The sequence below is a fragment of the Xyrauchen texanus genome, chromosome 26, assembly GCF_025860055.1.
Source record: "Xyrauchen texanus isolate HMW12.3.18 chromosome 26, RBS_HiC_50CHRs, whole genome shotgun sequence".
Lineage (NCBI taxonomy): Eukaryota > Metazoa > Chordata > Actinopteri > Cypriniformes > Catostomidae > Xyrauchen > Xyrauchen texanus.
Window position 1 is genome coordinate 20685870 of NC_068301.1, and position 16182 is coordinate 20702051.

General features: G+C 36.8%; 1 protein-coding gene across 1 annotated transcript in view; it reads right to left on the reverse strand.

The window, feature by feature from the left end:
• LOC127619438 (PHD finger protein 14-like) overlaps nt 1-16182 on the reverse strand; it is a 144607-nt gene that overhangs the window by 69729 nt on the left and 58696 nt on the right. The window contains exons 12-14 of the mRNA XM_052092295.1: nt 11265-11371; nt 10892-11023; nt 9919-10081 (exon numbers count right to left, since the gene is read on the reverse strand). Of these exons, the coding sequence (XP_051948255.1) occupies nt 9919-10081; nt 10892-11023; nt 11265-11371 (402 nt within the window). The remainder of the gene's footprint in view (nt 1-9918; nt 10082-10891; nt 11024-11264; nt 11372-16182) is intronic.

The following is a 16182-nucleotide window of genomic DNA, read 5'->3' on the forward strand; positions in this document are numbered from 1 at the left end:
ATTCAATCCCTTTGTTTAGAGCCCAAACCACAGCCCCAACCACAGCTCCACTCTATCCGGATATAAGGCCATTCCGCAATTGGGTCACCCCTGACTGTTAAATTGGATTTTTGAGTGTGCCATGAAACGAGATTGAGAATCCAAAATCATCCTCCATTGTGCTCTCTGCTTTTTCACAAAGAGACGCATTTTTATTTTAATTTTTCTCATCTACCATCGGGAGGTCAATTCTTCATCTCCATCAGTGATAAAAAAATAAATAAAAATAAATGTGCAAATCAAATCAAACTTCTCCACCTTAATAAAAATGGGCATATGACTGTGCCAAGCTGGGGCTTTTTAAAAAGGGGAAGAAAAAACGACAACATATTTAAACAGATTGTGAAAACAATTCCATCTGTCGCCTTTGGCTTGCCACCACACAGCAGATGGAACACTTATTATAAAAGCTAACTGCTTCCACACTGACAATTGGCACTTAAATGCCTCTGCCACTTCTGCCTTGATGGTGGCACCAAACAAAGGCACTCGTTTATTTCATTATTCCTTCATTACGGCAGACACGATTAAGGTAATCTATAAAAGGCTAGATCAGAGGAGAGCCTGTGCTGATAACCTCAGATTCATTCTAAATGTAATGGTAAAGTACTGTAAACAGGGTGAAAGACTGACACAAACAAATATCTGCACTCAGAAGAGGACAGTCAAGATGACTCGGCTAAATCAAAAGTTTTAATTAAGAACCTCACATTGCTGCATCTTTAAAAAAAGATACAATTAATTCACATGATTGGAAAAACTACTGGTGCATTATAGATGTACCTTAATAGTGTACAGTAGTGTTGTCACGGTACCAACATTTCAGTAGTCGGTACCAATACCAGTGAAATTTCACGGTACTCGATACCAATTTCGGTACCAAAGCAAAAACAGGTTATTAAACAACACTCCTTTATTAACAAAGTCTACAAAACGTTAGCAGCAGAACTAAAAACAGAAATATGCCATTGAGCAACACTTTAATTTAAATATATTATATTTTAATTATAACAAAACTGAACAATGTATGCTTGAAGTATTTTTGAACACTTATATAAGATTTGCTTCAACTTTTGCAACTTTTAATTTAAGTTTTTACCAAGTACTAAAAAAAAGCCTAAATAAACAAGCATACAATAGAATTAATAAAAAACAATTTACAAACTAATGTGCAAAGTGCTCTCTTATTAATAAAGCTGCATATTGCCAATTTTCTTCATGATAAGAAATGCATAGTGACATATGTATATAGATATTATGATTAAGTCTCGAGCAACCGCATTCTAATCTAGCTGCATTTAGCGTGCGCGCTCGACTGAGGAGCGACAGAGGCAGAGTCTCTCTCAGCCGGGTACAGTTTCAATCTCTCCCTCTGAGATCAGGACATTCGCGCAACTCATAGAAGAGGCACCGACCACACAGAGTAATGCCAGTTTCTGAGTTTATAGTTATTAACATGACCTGCTTCTGTATTATTTGAACTTTAATAAAGCAATTTTACTACATTTAAGATGTTACGCCGGGATGTTTCCTTTAAAGAGCTCCGACACCACTTATTCCACAACTTTTGAATGTACTTTTTTTCCAGATGCACTCGAAACTGAAAGTTTCGAGTGCATCTGGACTGATCTGTGTAATTCTTCCTCCATTAGGTGTGAACTGCTGCTCTCACGCGATATCGTTACAGTTTAATGTGATTTCATGTTACGTTAAATGAGATCAAACGGCTATTCGACAACGAACATTTTTCTCAACAATTTTGTATTTTCGACGATGTCGATAATGTCGACTAAACGTTTCAGCCCTAATGCAAATGACAATGATAAAGCTTTTAAACTCACCTGCTGTGTTTGCTTGAATAAATCCGGGTGTCTGTCTTTATTAAGTTTGATGTGTTCCCTCCTATCGTCAGAAAATTGCGAAAGCAGCTTTTACAAATAGGTTTTTTCTGATCTGTGATCTCTCCCTTTTCATCAGCCTCAAATTACCTGGCTTTTTCCACTTTTCATTTCGACATGATTCAGTTGAGGCTCCGCAGCAGCTTTGCTTGTCGTCATCTTTTGCTTCTTGTGAGCGTTCGAAAGTTCCCGCCTCTGCATGGTACCCACAAACCGGTACCCCGGTACCTTCAGAAATTCTGGTATCGTAAATCATTTTTTGTTTGAGTACCGACTTGGTACCGGGGTACCGGTATTTTTGACAACACTAGTGTACAGTAATACTGTAATTCAAAGAAAGCTAATGGCTTACAATTCTGGAAAAAAAGAAGCAAAATAATACTCAGAAAGCTGTCTTCTTGTCACTGCTTAATGAGGAATACCATTTGATCAGGAAAAAAAAAGTTTGATACAACAGTACTATTTGGCCTAAATGGCAGAGATAGAGGTAATAATGAAAAACAAAACAATATATATTTTTCACTTAAATGGGTTACTTAAATACAAAACGGTCCACTCCCATGTAACATCTGTGTCATATATGGATCCTCCCTTTAAAGTGTATGGGATTTTTCGTCCTTATTATGTCCTGCAAGTGAAAATGATACATTCAATCTAGTACATCATTTTTCATAGATAATGGCGATTAATCACAGATTTTGAAAGTGCTGAAATTTGACTCTAAATATATATACATACATACATACATACATACATACATACATACATACATACATATATATATATATATATATATATATATATATATATATATAATTTTTTTTTAATAGATTAAATAGTTGACTCTTTTCCTGTCTAAATGCATTTAGTTCCTTCTTAGGACAGAAGAAAAAAACTATATGTAACAATATAATGCTTTATTAACATTTTCCAAAGAAATCCACAGTATAAATATAAAAATGCTCTAAAATAGCACCATTTCAAGTAACATTAAACTTTTACCAAAGTCTAAGTGGGCGTTTGACTAGTTGAAAGAACTAGTCCCCCCATAGGTTGCATGTTCATTGCAATGGCAATTAAATCTCTTAAAATCTCATCCTATACAATATTATTATCCTTAATATTGCTGGAAGACTGTGGCTATCCGCTTTGTTACAGTAGCTGTGAAGTCGTGTTCATGATTCACGTTAGGTCATCAGCGCTAGCGTCAAGCACCATTTTGAACTCAAATGCAAAGAGATGCAGACAAAAACATGTCATTCTGCATTTTGTTGATAGTTAAGACTTGATGTGCTTTTGTGGTAATTAAAATGTGCCTTACTTAGGCTGCAATATACTTGATTTCTGACAAAGGTTTCACCTAGGCTTGTTTTGTACAACAAACAGCATTAAGAGATCCTTTCCCCATCATTTTATCACTGTCACAGAAGGGCTGTTGTGTGCGTGTTGTTAGTGGAAAAGTAATAGCAAACCTCCAAATTTTAGCTATCATTCATGTCTGAGTTACAGACTGAGCCATACTACCACGGGGAATACCGCTGTGTGAAAACATTAAATTCTCACATGTGAGACACATTCACAAAATTAGTGCCAGGAGGCGCAAAGGGACACTTTTGTCACCATTGTTTAGTAGTGTGAAGAAAGTGAGAGTTATTATGATTAAATTATTAATATTACTATTTGTATTGTATTTTTTACATTTTGATGTGTAGAAGGTGATCTGCAAATTGAATGGCAGCATAAAAGTTATAGCTTAGTAAGTTCATGAATTGATATACAGAAAAAAAAAGCTTGTCAGCCTATTTCAATAAATTAAAACGGTTGCTTCATAGATATTAGCTATTTAATAATCTTCCTGAAAATCAAAACAAAAATACACTGTGCATTCAGAAACATTCAGAATTTCATTTGTTAGCCCTAATGAAAAAACATCAATTACTTTAATTAATGGTGTTAACCCATGTTATAACTGGCCTGGATATTCAGCAGTGTTAGACCCGCTCATACATATACATATGTGTGTGTGTGTGTGTGTGTGTGTGTGTGTGTGTGTGTGTGTGTGTGTGTGTGCTTATTTTGTTGTTTTTAAATAATATTCTTTAAATACAGCAGTTGGTGTGGAGTAGTTAAAAAATGAACTTCTTTTAAACTCATATGTTGTCTGATAGCTCAGGGGCTGTGCACTTGTGTCAAAAGATACTGTCTTTTCCTGAAAATCATGAGTTCAAGATCAGCTTTACTCATCTTATTGTCTGTTTGGATACATGAACAAAGTAAACTACATCCAGTAGATTCACAAAAAGGAATTTTGTGCTGCTGCTACTGCACTGCATCCTGTAAGATTATTATTGGTCATTTGTTCATATTATACTGTGTATATCTTTTACATGGTATTTGACTTATATTTGTCACCACAATTGTGTTTTAAAGGTAAAATCCTTGGCGATACAGCGCATAGGGCAGCAGCATTCATGATTACATGATAAAGTTTATTATTCAACTTAATTACTTTATACAGTAGCCTACAATATTGGGAGTGTACAGTAGTTCACAATAGTGTGGAATATTATGGCTTTTTGTCAAATTGTATAGCGACACGTGTAAATAACAAACACGACGTCTGAGAAAGGTTTGTTCTGCTTGCTCCACTTTATTTCCAAATGTCTCTCTAAAAAGTGTTAAAAGGGTTCTAAAGTCCTAAATAATTCACTAAACTGATTGAAACATGGATCTGTCCTGATGTCCTCAACAGATAAAATAACCATTGTATCACCATGGTATTTTGTAGTAAAATAATTGTAACCACAAAATTAAACATGGTTACTATATTAACACCATATTATTGTAGTAACACCGTCTATGTTTTCTGCCAAAAAAATAATGTTTACTACAATATTACTATAGTAAATCTACCTTTATATAATTTTTATTTATTTATTTATAAATAGTAATAATGCAAATATTTCATCTGAGTCAAGAAACAGAATGCAAAAAACAATACGCCACATGCAGAACCGAACCTGGACAGAGGCACACAGACATTACACTCCACGCCATTGGAACTCTCAACGCACTTTGTTGTCTCGCCTATAGGCACATTAAAATAAAGCACAGGTTTAGAGTCTTAACGGTTTTTGAAAGTCACAATTGTTTGAATATGCGGCTTAATGATGCTCGCTCATAACGTCTGTGCATATGTATAAAAATACTCACAAATGAAAATTATCTATAATGTCATGTGAATGCATAAATGTAAACAAATAACTCTCCACGAGATGTACTTGTGAACGCTATAATGCAGTTAAGTCTTATCATACGTCTCCAACGTTTGCTAAAAAAAAAACATTTATATTGGGAGAAAGAGCTCTGAGGCATTCCCCTCTGGCCTGTTGAAATTCTTTGATTACAGTGCCCCTTAGCAGTTCAGAGCTGCTAATGATCCATCCACACGGTGATTGCAGCGGTAGAAAGCCTATTCTGAATGGAAAACAACTATACATGCTGAAGATTCGTATTTAGGGTTAAGCAGGGGCGTAGATCCCAGGGGGATCCAATAATCAAAACAAGCCAGTACAACCCCCCCATTATTTACACCATGATCAATGGAAACATGTATATGCTTCACATTGCAACCCTCCCAATATTCCAGCCAAATATACACCCTTGGGGTTAAGGGTTTTTAAAAATACAGTATTAGTGAATAGTTGGGCTGGGACAACGCAATGACGTCGACGCAAAAAATACGTCGACGCAAAATATGCGCGTCGATTCGTCGGACCCAAAACAAAGATGGCGGCGCCGGCGAGTAGTAGCAACACGAGTGGCTCCTCAGACTATCAGAAGTGCAAGGCGGCATGCACTCGTTCCTCTAAAGTATGGAAATTCTTTAATTTAAAAGGAAACAATTCCGTGATATGTCGTCTTTGCAAAATGGAGATGGCCTTCCATTCTAGCACCACGGCAATGCACCAGCATCTGAAGAGGCGCCACCCGGTTGCAGCTGCAGATGACAGAGCACCGTAAGTTTTTTTTTCAACTCCCCACTTTGCACTCGATGTTGGAGTAGGCTATAATACGTTGTCGACACCTAAAGTTTTCGCTTATAGCTATGAATGTCGTGAAAAATACATAGAGGACACTGACAATGCGCTGACAGACAGGACCAAGCAGGTAACATTTAATAAAGTCTCAACTTTCAAATTTGGTCATTCAAAGAAAATTAAACCATAAATAGGCGTACTATTTTGTGGCTCTTTAATGTGTCGTGACAGATTGCCTCAGTAAAAGCTGCTCGTGAACCGATCATCTTTTCCTTGGTTAATTTATAGAATCAAATAGGCTAAACATGAATGTAGCCTACATCAGAAGGACTGTTGTTTTAACCGCGGAAAGACGTCAGTACAGTAGCCTACAATCCATTATTCAAATTCAAATCCACCGACGTTAATCTTCTCTCTCCTGACTACTTTGTCGGACAAAAATGGCGTATTATGATTGATTGATCAGATCGCCAGTCAATCAAACTCCCGGCAAATGTTTTTTTTTTTACATTTTATACACCCCCACCCCCGATGAAACCGGTATTACCGGTGTTGTCACAAGTCGATTAATCGAATCGAAATCTAATCGGACTGAAAAAATTAATCGTTAGATTAATTGATGCATCGAAAAAATTAATCGCTAGATTAATCGTTTAAAAAATAATCGTTTATCCCAGCCCTAGTGAATAGCAAAATGTGCTCAGTCTCTCAAATTTTGCATAAAGCTTTTCAAGTCCAATAAAAGGTTGTGACAAAATTTCAGTGTGTGTCAGTTATGAGAGCCATTTAAGTTATGCAGAAGGGCCAGTATTCAGAAGTAGTGTAACAGTGCAGCGCATCACGGGCAGTGCTGAGGCTGAACACCACTTACTTCTGAACAGAGGTACGGCGGGAGGTCAATAAGCTAGCCGTGATAAATCAGAACACAGTTTTACAAGGGCTTGCTATGACCACACCGGCTGTTTAAGGGCATTAAAGATGCAAAGTAGGGCTTCTTTCAGCCTCTGCCACACTCGAAAGTGCAAGTGAAGATAAATTCTGCAATGAAGCATCTTCCTCTGGCTGTGTTTAGCTGTATCTACAGAAGAGAGCGAAAAATAAAAGCTTTTTAATCCAGCTGCTCTCAGCTAAAGGCTTCGCCTCACTTCTGGGCATGCGTCTCAGAGACTAAAGGGAAAACAAATTAACCCTGCTGCTCAAATGCAAGCACACACTCAAACAGCAAACAAAAATGAAGTCTGTCATTCCTTTGCTTTTTTTACCCTTTAAAATTATTTTGACAGCAATCAGCCAATGTGAGTGGCTGCAGTGCTGCAGAATGGTTTAAATGGGGTTTTACCTTCTAATTCGTTTAAAAAAAAGAGCAGTGTGAGGTTTATTGACAAAGCTTTAAAACAAAAGGTTGAAAAAGACAAAATGGTGGGGCTAGAGAGCTTGTCATTTCTCCGATGGATATCTTTTGTCCTCCTTAAGGGAGCCGGGCTGCCGGAGAGCTATCGCAGGATCAGAGAATGCTGGACAGTGATAAGTGGAAGCCATGGAGAGCTTGAAAGACAAGCCCTATCTCAAGTCTGAGAAAAAACACACATTCACACACACACACACACACACACACACACACACACACACACACACACACACATACCTACCTTCACAACTCAATGCGGTGCTTGTATTGCCAGAGGAAAAATATGCTTAAGGGTGATCATTCAAATAAAGAGAAATAAATAATGTTTAAATAAAACTGAAACAATGAGGTCAATATAGGAAGGTGTTCTGCTCTTAAAATGGTGTTTTAAGATGGCTTTAGTATAACTGTATCTTTCAAAGTGATTTTATAAAACAATTGAAGATGATAGCATGTTTATGTTGTCAGTTTTAAAGGAATCAACTAATCTAGCTGCCTTGACCTTGTGTCTTGCAATGAGAACCTTTGTGAAAGCTCGAGAGAACAGGTCAATTATCTATTTTAAGTGAGGAGAAAAGAATCAATTTCAAGAATCAATTTGAATGACTGTTTCACCTAAGGCAATAGCGGGAGCTTAACTACAGATCAGAGAGCTGGGCCGAGGCACAAACTGACCTGATTTAAACTAGAGACCCTTCATCCAAATTAGAAGCCCAATTCCAGGCTCGTATCAGTTTTTCTGGTATTGCGTGAGTGGGCAAAGTGCTTGGCTAACACTTTCTATGAAGCCCATTTTTATAATGCATTGTAAAGGCATTATGCTGCATACATAATGTCTCTTAAAACACCTAATAAAAAGGTAATAACTTCTCATAAATAATTAAAACTACAGTTATAATACACTATAAGACTTCCCTTATTCATAGTTATACTTTAGAGTATAAGGCATTATAACACAAGCAACATCCAATTTTAAGGTAATAAAGTTAATCGTATAAGTGCTGTATAGTGTAAACAGTCAAAAGGCTTTATGACATGATCATATTATAAGTGGTCTTTGCCTGATTTAAGTAAAGTTACAAAAGTAAAAAAAGCAATCACATAAACTTGTAACACAAAATACATTACAAGCCAGACTTATACAATGGACGTTATTTATAAAATAATCTCCAAATAAGATGCACAAACATTAAAGTTTATTGAACAGAGACCAGCATATAATTAATCAGAATTTAAAAAAAATATATATATATTGTCAGTGTTTACACCCAATAAGATTGGCTACATGTGTGATCGAAATACATATGTTTTTCTATAGAGAGTTGATATATTTTAGCTTTACAAGAGTTTTTTTTATATCTCAAAATTTATATTGAATGAGTGTTATTTTGTATTTTGAGCATATGTAACAAAAATATTGGCAAACTTGGTAAATATGATCAAAGATGGCTGTGAAAATTATGTCTTTATGGTGTTATCCTAACAAATATTTATTTTGGGGGGGGGGGTATGCAATGACCTGAACCGCACAGAAAACCTGTGGGATGAACTGAGGAGGACAGTTCACCAGCGTGGACCTCAAAATTTGAAGGATCTGGAGAGATTCTGTATGGAGGAATGTCTTAGATCCCTTGCAATGTGTTCTCTAACCTCCTTAGGCATTATAGGAAAAGACTCTGTTATATTGTTATAAGCTGTTATATTGGCAAAGGGAGGTTGCACAAAGTATTGAATAAAAGGGTGCTAATAATTGTGCCACACACACAATATTTTGTATAAACCTTGTGTTGTGTTTACATATGTTTGATTTCCATTAGAGGACAGATTTTGGTGAATATTCTGAATGAAAGATCAAAAGGATAAACAATAAAAAAAATTTTTACCAAGGGTGGCAATATTTTTGGCCACAAATGTATATAACTTCCAGCATGACTTGTAATGTCTTATAACTACTTAAGGATGTAATGAAAACTTATGGATGTTTATAAGATGACATTACATTTTTCACTTTACTTAAAGCATACATATATATATAGTACAAATATATATATATAAAATATTATAACCTCTGCAGATAAAATTGGATGTTGCTTGTGTTATAATGCATTACACTCCAAGGTATAACTATAAATAGATAAGTACTGTAATGTATAATAATTGTGGTTACAATTATTTATGAGAAGTCCTAAAACATTTTCTTTATCTTTTGAAATGAGTTTGAGTTCACATTTCAGCACAGCTTGATTTGTGAGCCTACAATGTAAAGCCAGTTTTGTAAATAGTCTGTTATTGAAAGCAGGGACAGTGGCAACTACATTGGACCCAACGGCATACCTGCAGCTTGGGTTTGAGCGCAACAAAAAGCTGACAAAAAGTCAAGAGAGAAGATGGAAAAAGGTCATGACACCAAAACACAGTATTATAAGTGGACCTCTGGGGAAAGGCTATTTAAAAATGTGTGATATGACCCCTTCAAAGTATGTAATTTAATCATCAATGATGATGTGATGCGATATTATGATCATATACTCACAGTCCCTCTAACTTGGAGCTTTTTGGGCTCAGGGCTCATTTCTTGAGGGATGAATTTGATTGGTCCCTTGATCTGCCTCCTGGACCTTTTAGTTCCATCCGGTAGGGTCTCCATTGCGATGTCCGCCTCGTCACTGCTGGCCTGGTCGCACTCAGAGCATTGCCTGGAATAGGACAAAAAAGACAGAGAGAGATAAATGCTTTCATTTGACCTTATTGATTTGTCTATCTAAAAACAGTTTTTGAGGTGAGAAAGTGGCTTTCAAGGTCCATGTCAATGTTTTTCTTTCGAAGTTGATGTGTCTCATTCATTCAAACAAAAGGATTGTTAAATAAGCCACACAAATTATATATAAAATTAAAACTAAAGGAATAGCTGGATTCTTTAGTGAGAGCAAAAGCTTTTTGATTATACAGTATTACTGTCTCAGGGGCAAGCAGTTGCCAGTAATTAGGTATGACTTGGCCCCCCACGCAATTTTATCTTTCAAATGCATTCTAATTTCCATCCAGCAGTGTGGAACAACATCACGCTTTCTTATTCATGAATTAAATGAATTACTCGAATCAGCAGCGAAAGCATTGGGCTCAGCTTGACAAATAAACAAAACACAGAAACGCTCACGCACACAAACTGCAGAGCTCTACATACATTTTCAAAGTGACAGTTAGGATACCCTTATGAAAGTAAACACAGGGACTTTTTGAAGCCCTACAAATTGAACAATACTCTTAGCCTTTGAAACTTTGACTGCATTTTTCAATTTTAATTTCAGCATCCCTTTTTCAGTTTTGCTCTCCAGACCTGGATTGTTCCTATAGCTCAACTGGTAGAGAATGGCACAAGCAATGCCAAAATCATGGGGTTCAAATCCCAGGGAACACATGAACTGATAAAATGTATACCTTCAATGCATTGTAAGTCACTTAGGATAAAAGCATCTGCCAAATGCATAAACTATAAATGCTCTCACCAGTAGCTGTTTTTGGTCTTCTTTGGCATGCGTGTGAGAGGTGGATCTAGGCAGCCCAGGTGGTAGTGCAGTTTACAGGTATCACACAGCAGTAAAAGATGCTGGTCTTGGTTTTTCTTACAGATCCCACAGCTGCATAGAACACAAAACCATTTTTTATTTTATTTACAGTACTCAACCTTAAACAAAGCTTTGTAAGACATTACAAGACAAGACATTTTTCAATGCAAAATATTTTCAGTATTATAGGTCAATGATGCCACCTTCCATGGGAAAATTTAAATGTTTAAAAACTATATTAGAAGAACACAGCTCAGGTGTAGTGACTGGTGGTTGCTACAGTATATTGCTCAGACTAGGGCAATAAACTGACCTGTAGAGCACAGCTGGGAGGTTGGACGACTTTGCTGGTGATCCTCCCTCCTTCTTGCTTGGCTTTCTCTCTTTGGGAGCCTTCAGAACTGCAGGAGAGTTCAATTTCTACAAATAAAGAAGACAGCACTAAATTTCAACAACATTTCAAAAGGATCAAAAATACTTAAAGGGTTAGTTCACTCAAAAATGAAAATCCTCTCATGATTTACTTACCATTAAGCAATCCTAGATGTGTATGATTTTACATCTTCAACAGAACCGAAGTGAAGGTTTTTATAAGCACATTTCAGTTCTTTTTGCCCATACAATCCGAACGACTCCAGGCGACCAATTAATGTCTTCAGAAGCAAATTGATAGGTTTGTGTAAAAAATATATAGATAATTACAACTTTATTAACTTGAAAATAATCGCAGCCTGCCAGCAGTCAATGCATCACATGACATAAGTGCAATGGCACGTTCACGCGAAAAGTCAGAAGCAGACATTTTGCATATAACAGAGGAACGAACGTCATGTGAGAGTTAGGTCATTTCAACTGCAATGATTTTAAGTTAAAAACATTTTAATTATCGATTTGTTTCTTACACCAACCCATCGATTTGCTTCAACTGGAGTCATGTGGATTACATTTATGCTGCCTAAATATGCCTTTTGGACCATCAAATAGCCAACAGCCTAATGGCACCTGTTTACTTGTATTGCATGGACAAAAAGAGCTGAAATTTGCTTGTAAAATATTCACGTCGGTTCTGCTGAAGAAGGTAAGTAATACACATCTAGGATGGCTTAAAAGTAAGTAAATCATGAGAGAATTGTCATTTTTAGGTCAACTATTCCTTTAAATGTTAAAAAATAAGTATAATATTACAGTAGATCTTCGAAAAATGTTTGCTTTCCTGAGCAAAATCAGTCGCTAAGAGGAAAGGCTGTTTAGGGATGTTGAGTGGTTTCTAGCATGTTGCTAGATGTGGCTGCTAGGGTGTTCTGTCGAATGGCAATTAGAGATTGGGGTCGGACTACCTGTTTGCCTAAAAAATAGCAAACAGTTAGTGAGTGAAATGTTTGTGAAACTTTTTGGTTTGAAAACTGCCAATTATTATTTTTTACAATTCTGTTTGGCATCACTGTTATTACAGAAATAACACACAGCTGTGGGGGATGTATTACTCTTTTATAATTTATTTATTTTTCTGTGTATTTACATGTTGCAACTGTGGCAAAGAATTTTCCCCCTATCAGGATTAATTATTTTTCAATTTATTACATTTCAATTCAACACAGAAGCTTTGAGACTTTTATAACAAATCCAATGTCTGTTTTTCTCCAATGATATAAGAGGAATCTTCTACACTAGGAGACATTATTTTAAACACAGAGATGAGATATTTTTGCCTAAGGTCACATGACATTACTGCAGAACAGAAAAATGTATATTCAATTTCAGTGAATTTATAACTTAATTTGTTGTGTAAAGGAACATGAAAGAGTGAGCTAAATCTTCAGAACACCTGATAGGGGTGACCATGTACTTATTCTGCAATGCAAATAAGCAATACCAGAGTGAGTTACAATAATTTTGATATTCTACAAAACTATAATTCAATGTAAAAGAAAAAGAAAAAGAAAAAAAAAGGTTCAAGAAAGAATTTTCGAACAAACTAATGAAGAGCCTTGGATGGGGATCGGTAAAAGACAAAACTAGAGCTTCTCTACTTTCTCTCTATACATCTGTGCTGTATCTTTTCTTTCTGAGCTAATGAGAAAAAATATCTAGTAGAAACCGGTGGCACAGCAACACAGAGCGGCTTCTCTCCTGAGCCACTCTAATCTGAGCGTGCTCAGTTCAGTGTGCCCACGGTGATGGTCCCTCTCCACCATACCACAGGGATTAGAGCAGGCCAGAGGACAGCTGAGTGAGGAGATGCCAGACTCCAGAACCTGTAAACTCAGGAGGACTTTCCAATCTACACAATTTCATTGGGATTATTTATTGGGAAAAGAAAGGTGTTTGACTAGGAACAAAACAAGAGAAAAAGTGTCTCACAAACAGCTTAACAGGCTCTGGCCATCTGCTGAGGGTGCCAGACAGACTTTGCGGTCTTGCAGAGACTTTGGAGATCCCAATGGTACCCTGGGAGGGGGTCATGTAATTGCTTAAATTTGCAAATGGCAGGCTTTGTCTGGGAAGTCCAAAATGACGTATTGGTGTCCACATTAAATAGGCCTTTTTGACTCAAAACAACCTGAGCAAATATTTATAAAAACAAGCTATTTCTTAAAGCTAAAGTGAGTAATTTCTTTTCTTTTTTATTATTGTTAAAATACCTTTTCTTATTCCAGCTTAATATGAAGAGACAACCACATGTATGCCATTCTTAGGTTTATTCCCACAAAAGTGTATTTGTAGCTCCTTCACAAAATGTTTCTGCTTGTTTGAGAATCACAAACAGTTCTACAAAGCAAAATTGGCTCAACCAATGGCATTGTGTTTGGGTCGGGACTATCTATTTGTTTGACCAATGGCAGACATGGAGAGTGTGTGGGACATTTGATTGAAAATGGCCATCATTTTTCCAATTCTGTTTGGTGTGGAAGATGGCACATAAATTATATGCTTCACCATTTAAAATGATGGACACTTAAAACAAATTTGCATTTGATGCGAATAGACCTTAAAAGTTTGCGAAGGTGATACGAATCTTGCACTACCAAAGATGCTTTCATTTTATTTTTCCATCCCTCTACCCTGTTTTAAAGTGCTCTGGTAAGAGTTCTCCCTCACCCTGGTTGGCACGATAGACGGGAGTCTCTCTTGAGAACATCAATAATTTGAGGGTTATGTGCAGACGCCAATGACTGATAGGGAATGAAAATGTAGTAGATAGATGACACAAAGGAGTGGGCGCCTTGACTGATGTTGCTACTTAAGCAGCGCACGTTTTCTAATTATGTGATTTATGACCATCATTGCAGATTCACTGGCTCGCTCTTTTCCAGACCACTCTGCTCAACTTGCCTCCTTCTACATCCTCGCTCAATTATTGTGACATTTATCTGCCGAGAGTACATTTTCAGAGATCCTTTTAATTAACCATCGTACACACTTTCTAAGCTGGGTAACCGGTTATTCAGCGCAAATTAAGTTTTAAACAACTGCACATGGTTGCATAAAAATGGGAGCTTTCTAAATGTTTTGTCACCGTATCAGAAGCAGCAAAAACATGTGAAATAACAATGTGAAGTGTGGAGTCCTTAAAAGGGATAGTTCAAACTGCTACACTTTCACTCATTTATGACAGAATCACAAAAAAGCAACAACAACAACTCACATGAAAATTTAAAGGGTTAGTTCATCCAAATATGAAAAATCTGTCATTATTTACTCACCCACATGTTGTCCCGAACCCATTTGCCTGTCACACCATGAAACACAAAAGGACAAGCTAGGATGTTAGCCTCTGGCACCATTAACTTTCACTATATATTTGTGTGTGTGTGTGTGTGTGTGTGTGTGTGTGTGTGTGTGTGTGTGTGTGTGTGTGTGTGTGTGTGTGTGTGTGTGTGTGTGACTGAAGCTTACCGTCTGCCTTCAGAATTTTCATTTTTGGGTGAACTATCCATTAAAGATGTCCCATCTTCATTCAGATAGGTTCTTTTTAAATTCCTGTGCAACATCCTGTGTGCATCACACATGACTAGCAATATCTCCTCAGTGACAACATCTCTCTGTGACCCCACTACAAACATATATGAGTGTGTGGCCTTCCAGCCTGTCAGAAGGTGGATCGGCTTTTCACTGGTACACTAATTCACATCTTCGCATTGTTGAATACATGCATAATCTGCACAAAACTGAGCAACATTTAGCTCTACCAAAAACTGTTGAAAACAGTTTTCAACAAACTTTTAAGTGCTGAAATAATTTAACACCAGGATTCTAACAATATCTTTACACGGTTGCTGTTACCAATGACATTTATGTTTCGGAGCATATCCTGCTAAATGGCATTCTATGTACAGACTGTTATTTAGACAAAAAGAGAGATCTACAGAACATTTCAGACCTTCACATTTTCGCACTCATTAAGTGACCATCACCCATGGCGACGCACCTTGGTGATATGGTTGCCATAGTGAGCAAGGAAGAGGTTGGCGGCTTTTAGCTACAGAGTCAGGGCTGAGTGCATGGCCAATGACAGGTCAATCAGTTAGCGCAAATGAAAGAATTTCGCAAACAGGAGGCCCATTACAGCAAAGAGAATTACCTCGACGCTGTCTACCCTGTGGGGTGCTGCCTACAATCTAGATTTCTTTCAATCACAGCTCATTACTCAGGTGCAAATAATCCAGGGAGAAGATTTCTGCACTCTTTCCACTATGAAGTTCAAAAGGATTCTGCTAAAAATTTTAATCTAACTGCTAGATCCACATGATGGTATCTGAGAACTAAAAGTAGTCACATTGCACATTGTCATTACACCAAAGATCGTTGACTCAAAGTTCTTAACAGTTTGATAACTTAAGTTAACAAGTTAATAAGCTGTCATGCACAATAGACGAGTGCACTGTAGTATATGTGCTTAAATTTACATTATATAATCTCCATTAAACCAAAGGTAATATATTATATTTTTCCTTGTTCTATGAAAATGTTGTAGGCATTCGTAGACATTGGAGTTTGATGTATGTAGACATCCTCTAACTATATAGTGTTTCTTGAACTTCAGGCACTTTCATCACTATGCACTTCTGGACATTTCTCAGACACTCACAAAGTTGTTTTTGTTTTTACATTTGTCTACAAACAATGTACAGCAGTATCTGAACATGCATTTTAGGAGATTAATGTCATTTTTCTATTTTTTATTTCTGAAAGTCATGAAAATTCCCACCACAGTGTGCCATAGACTTTGT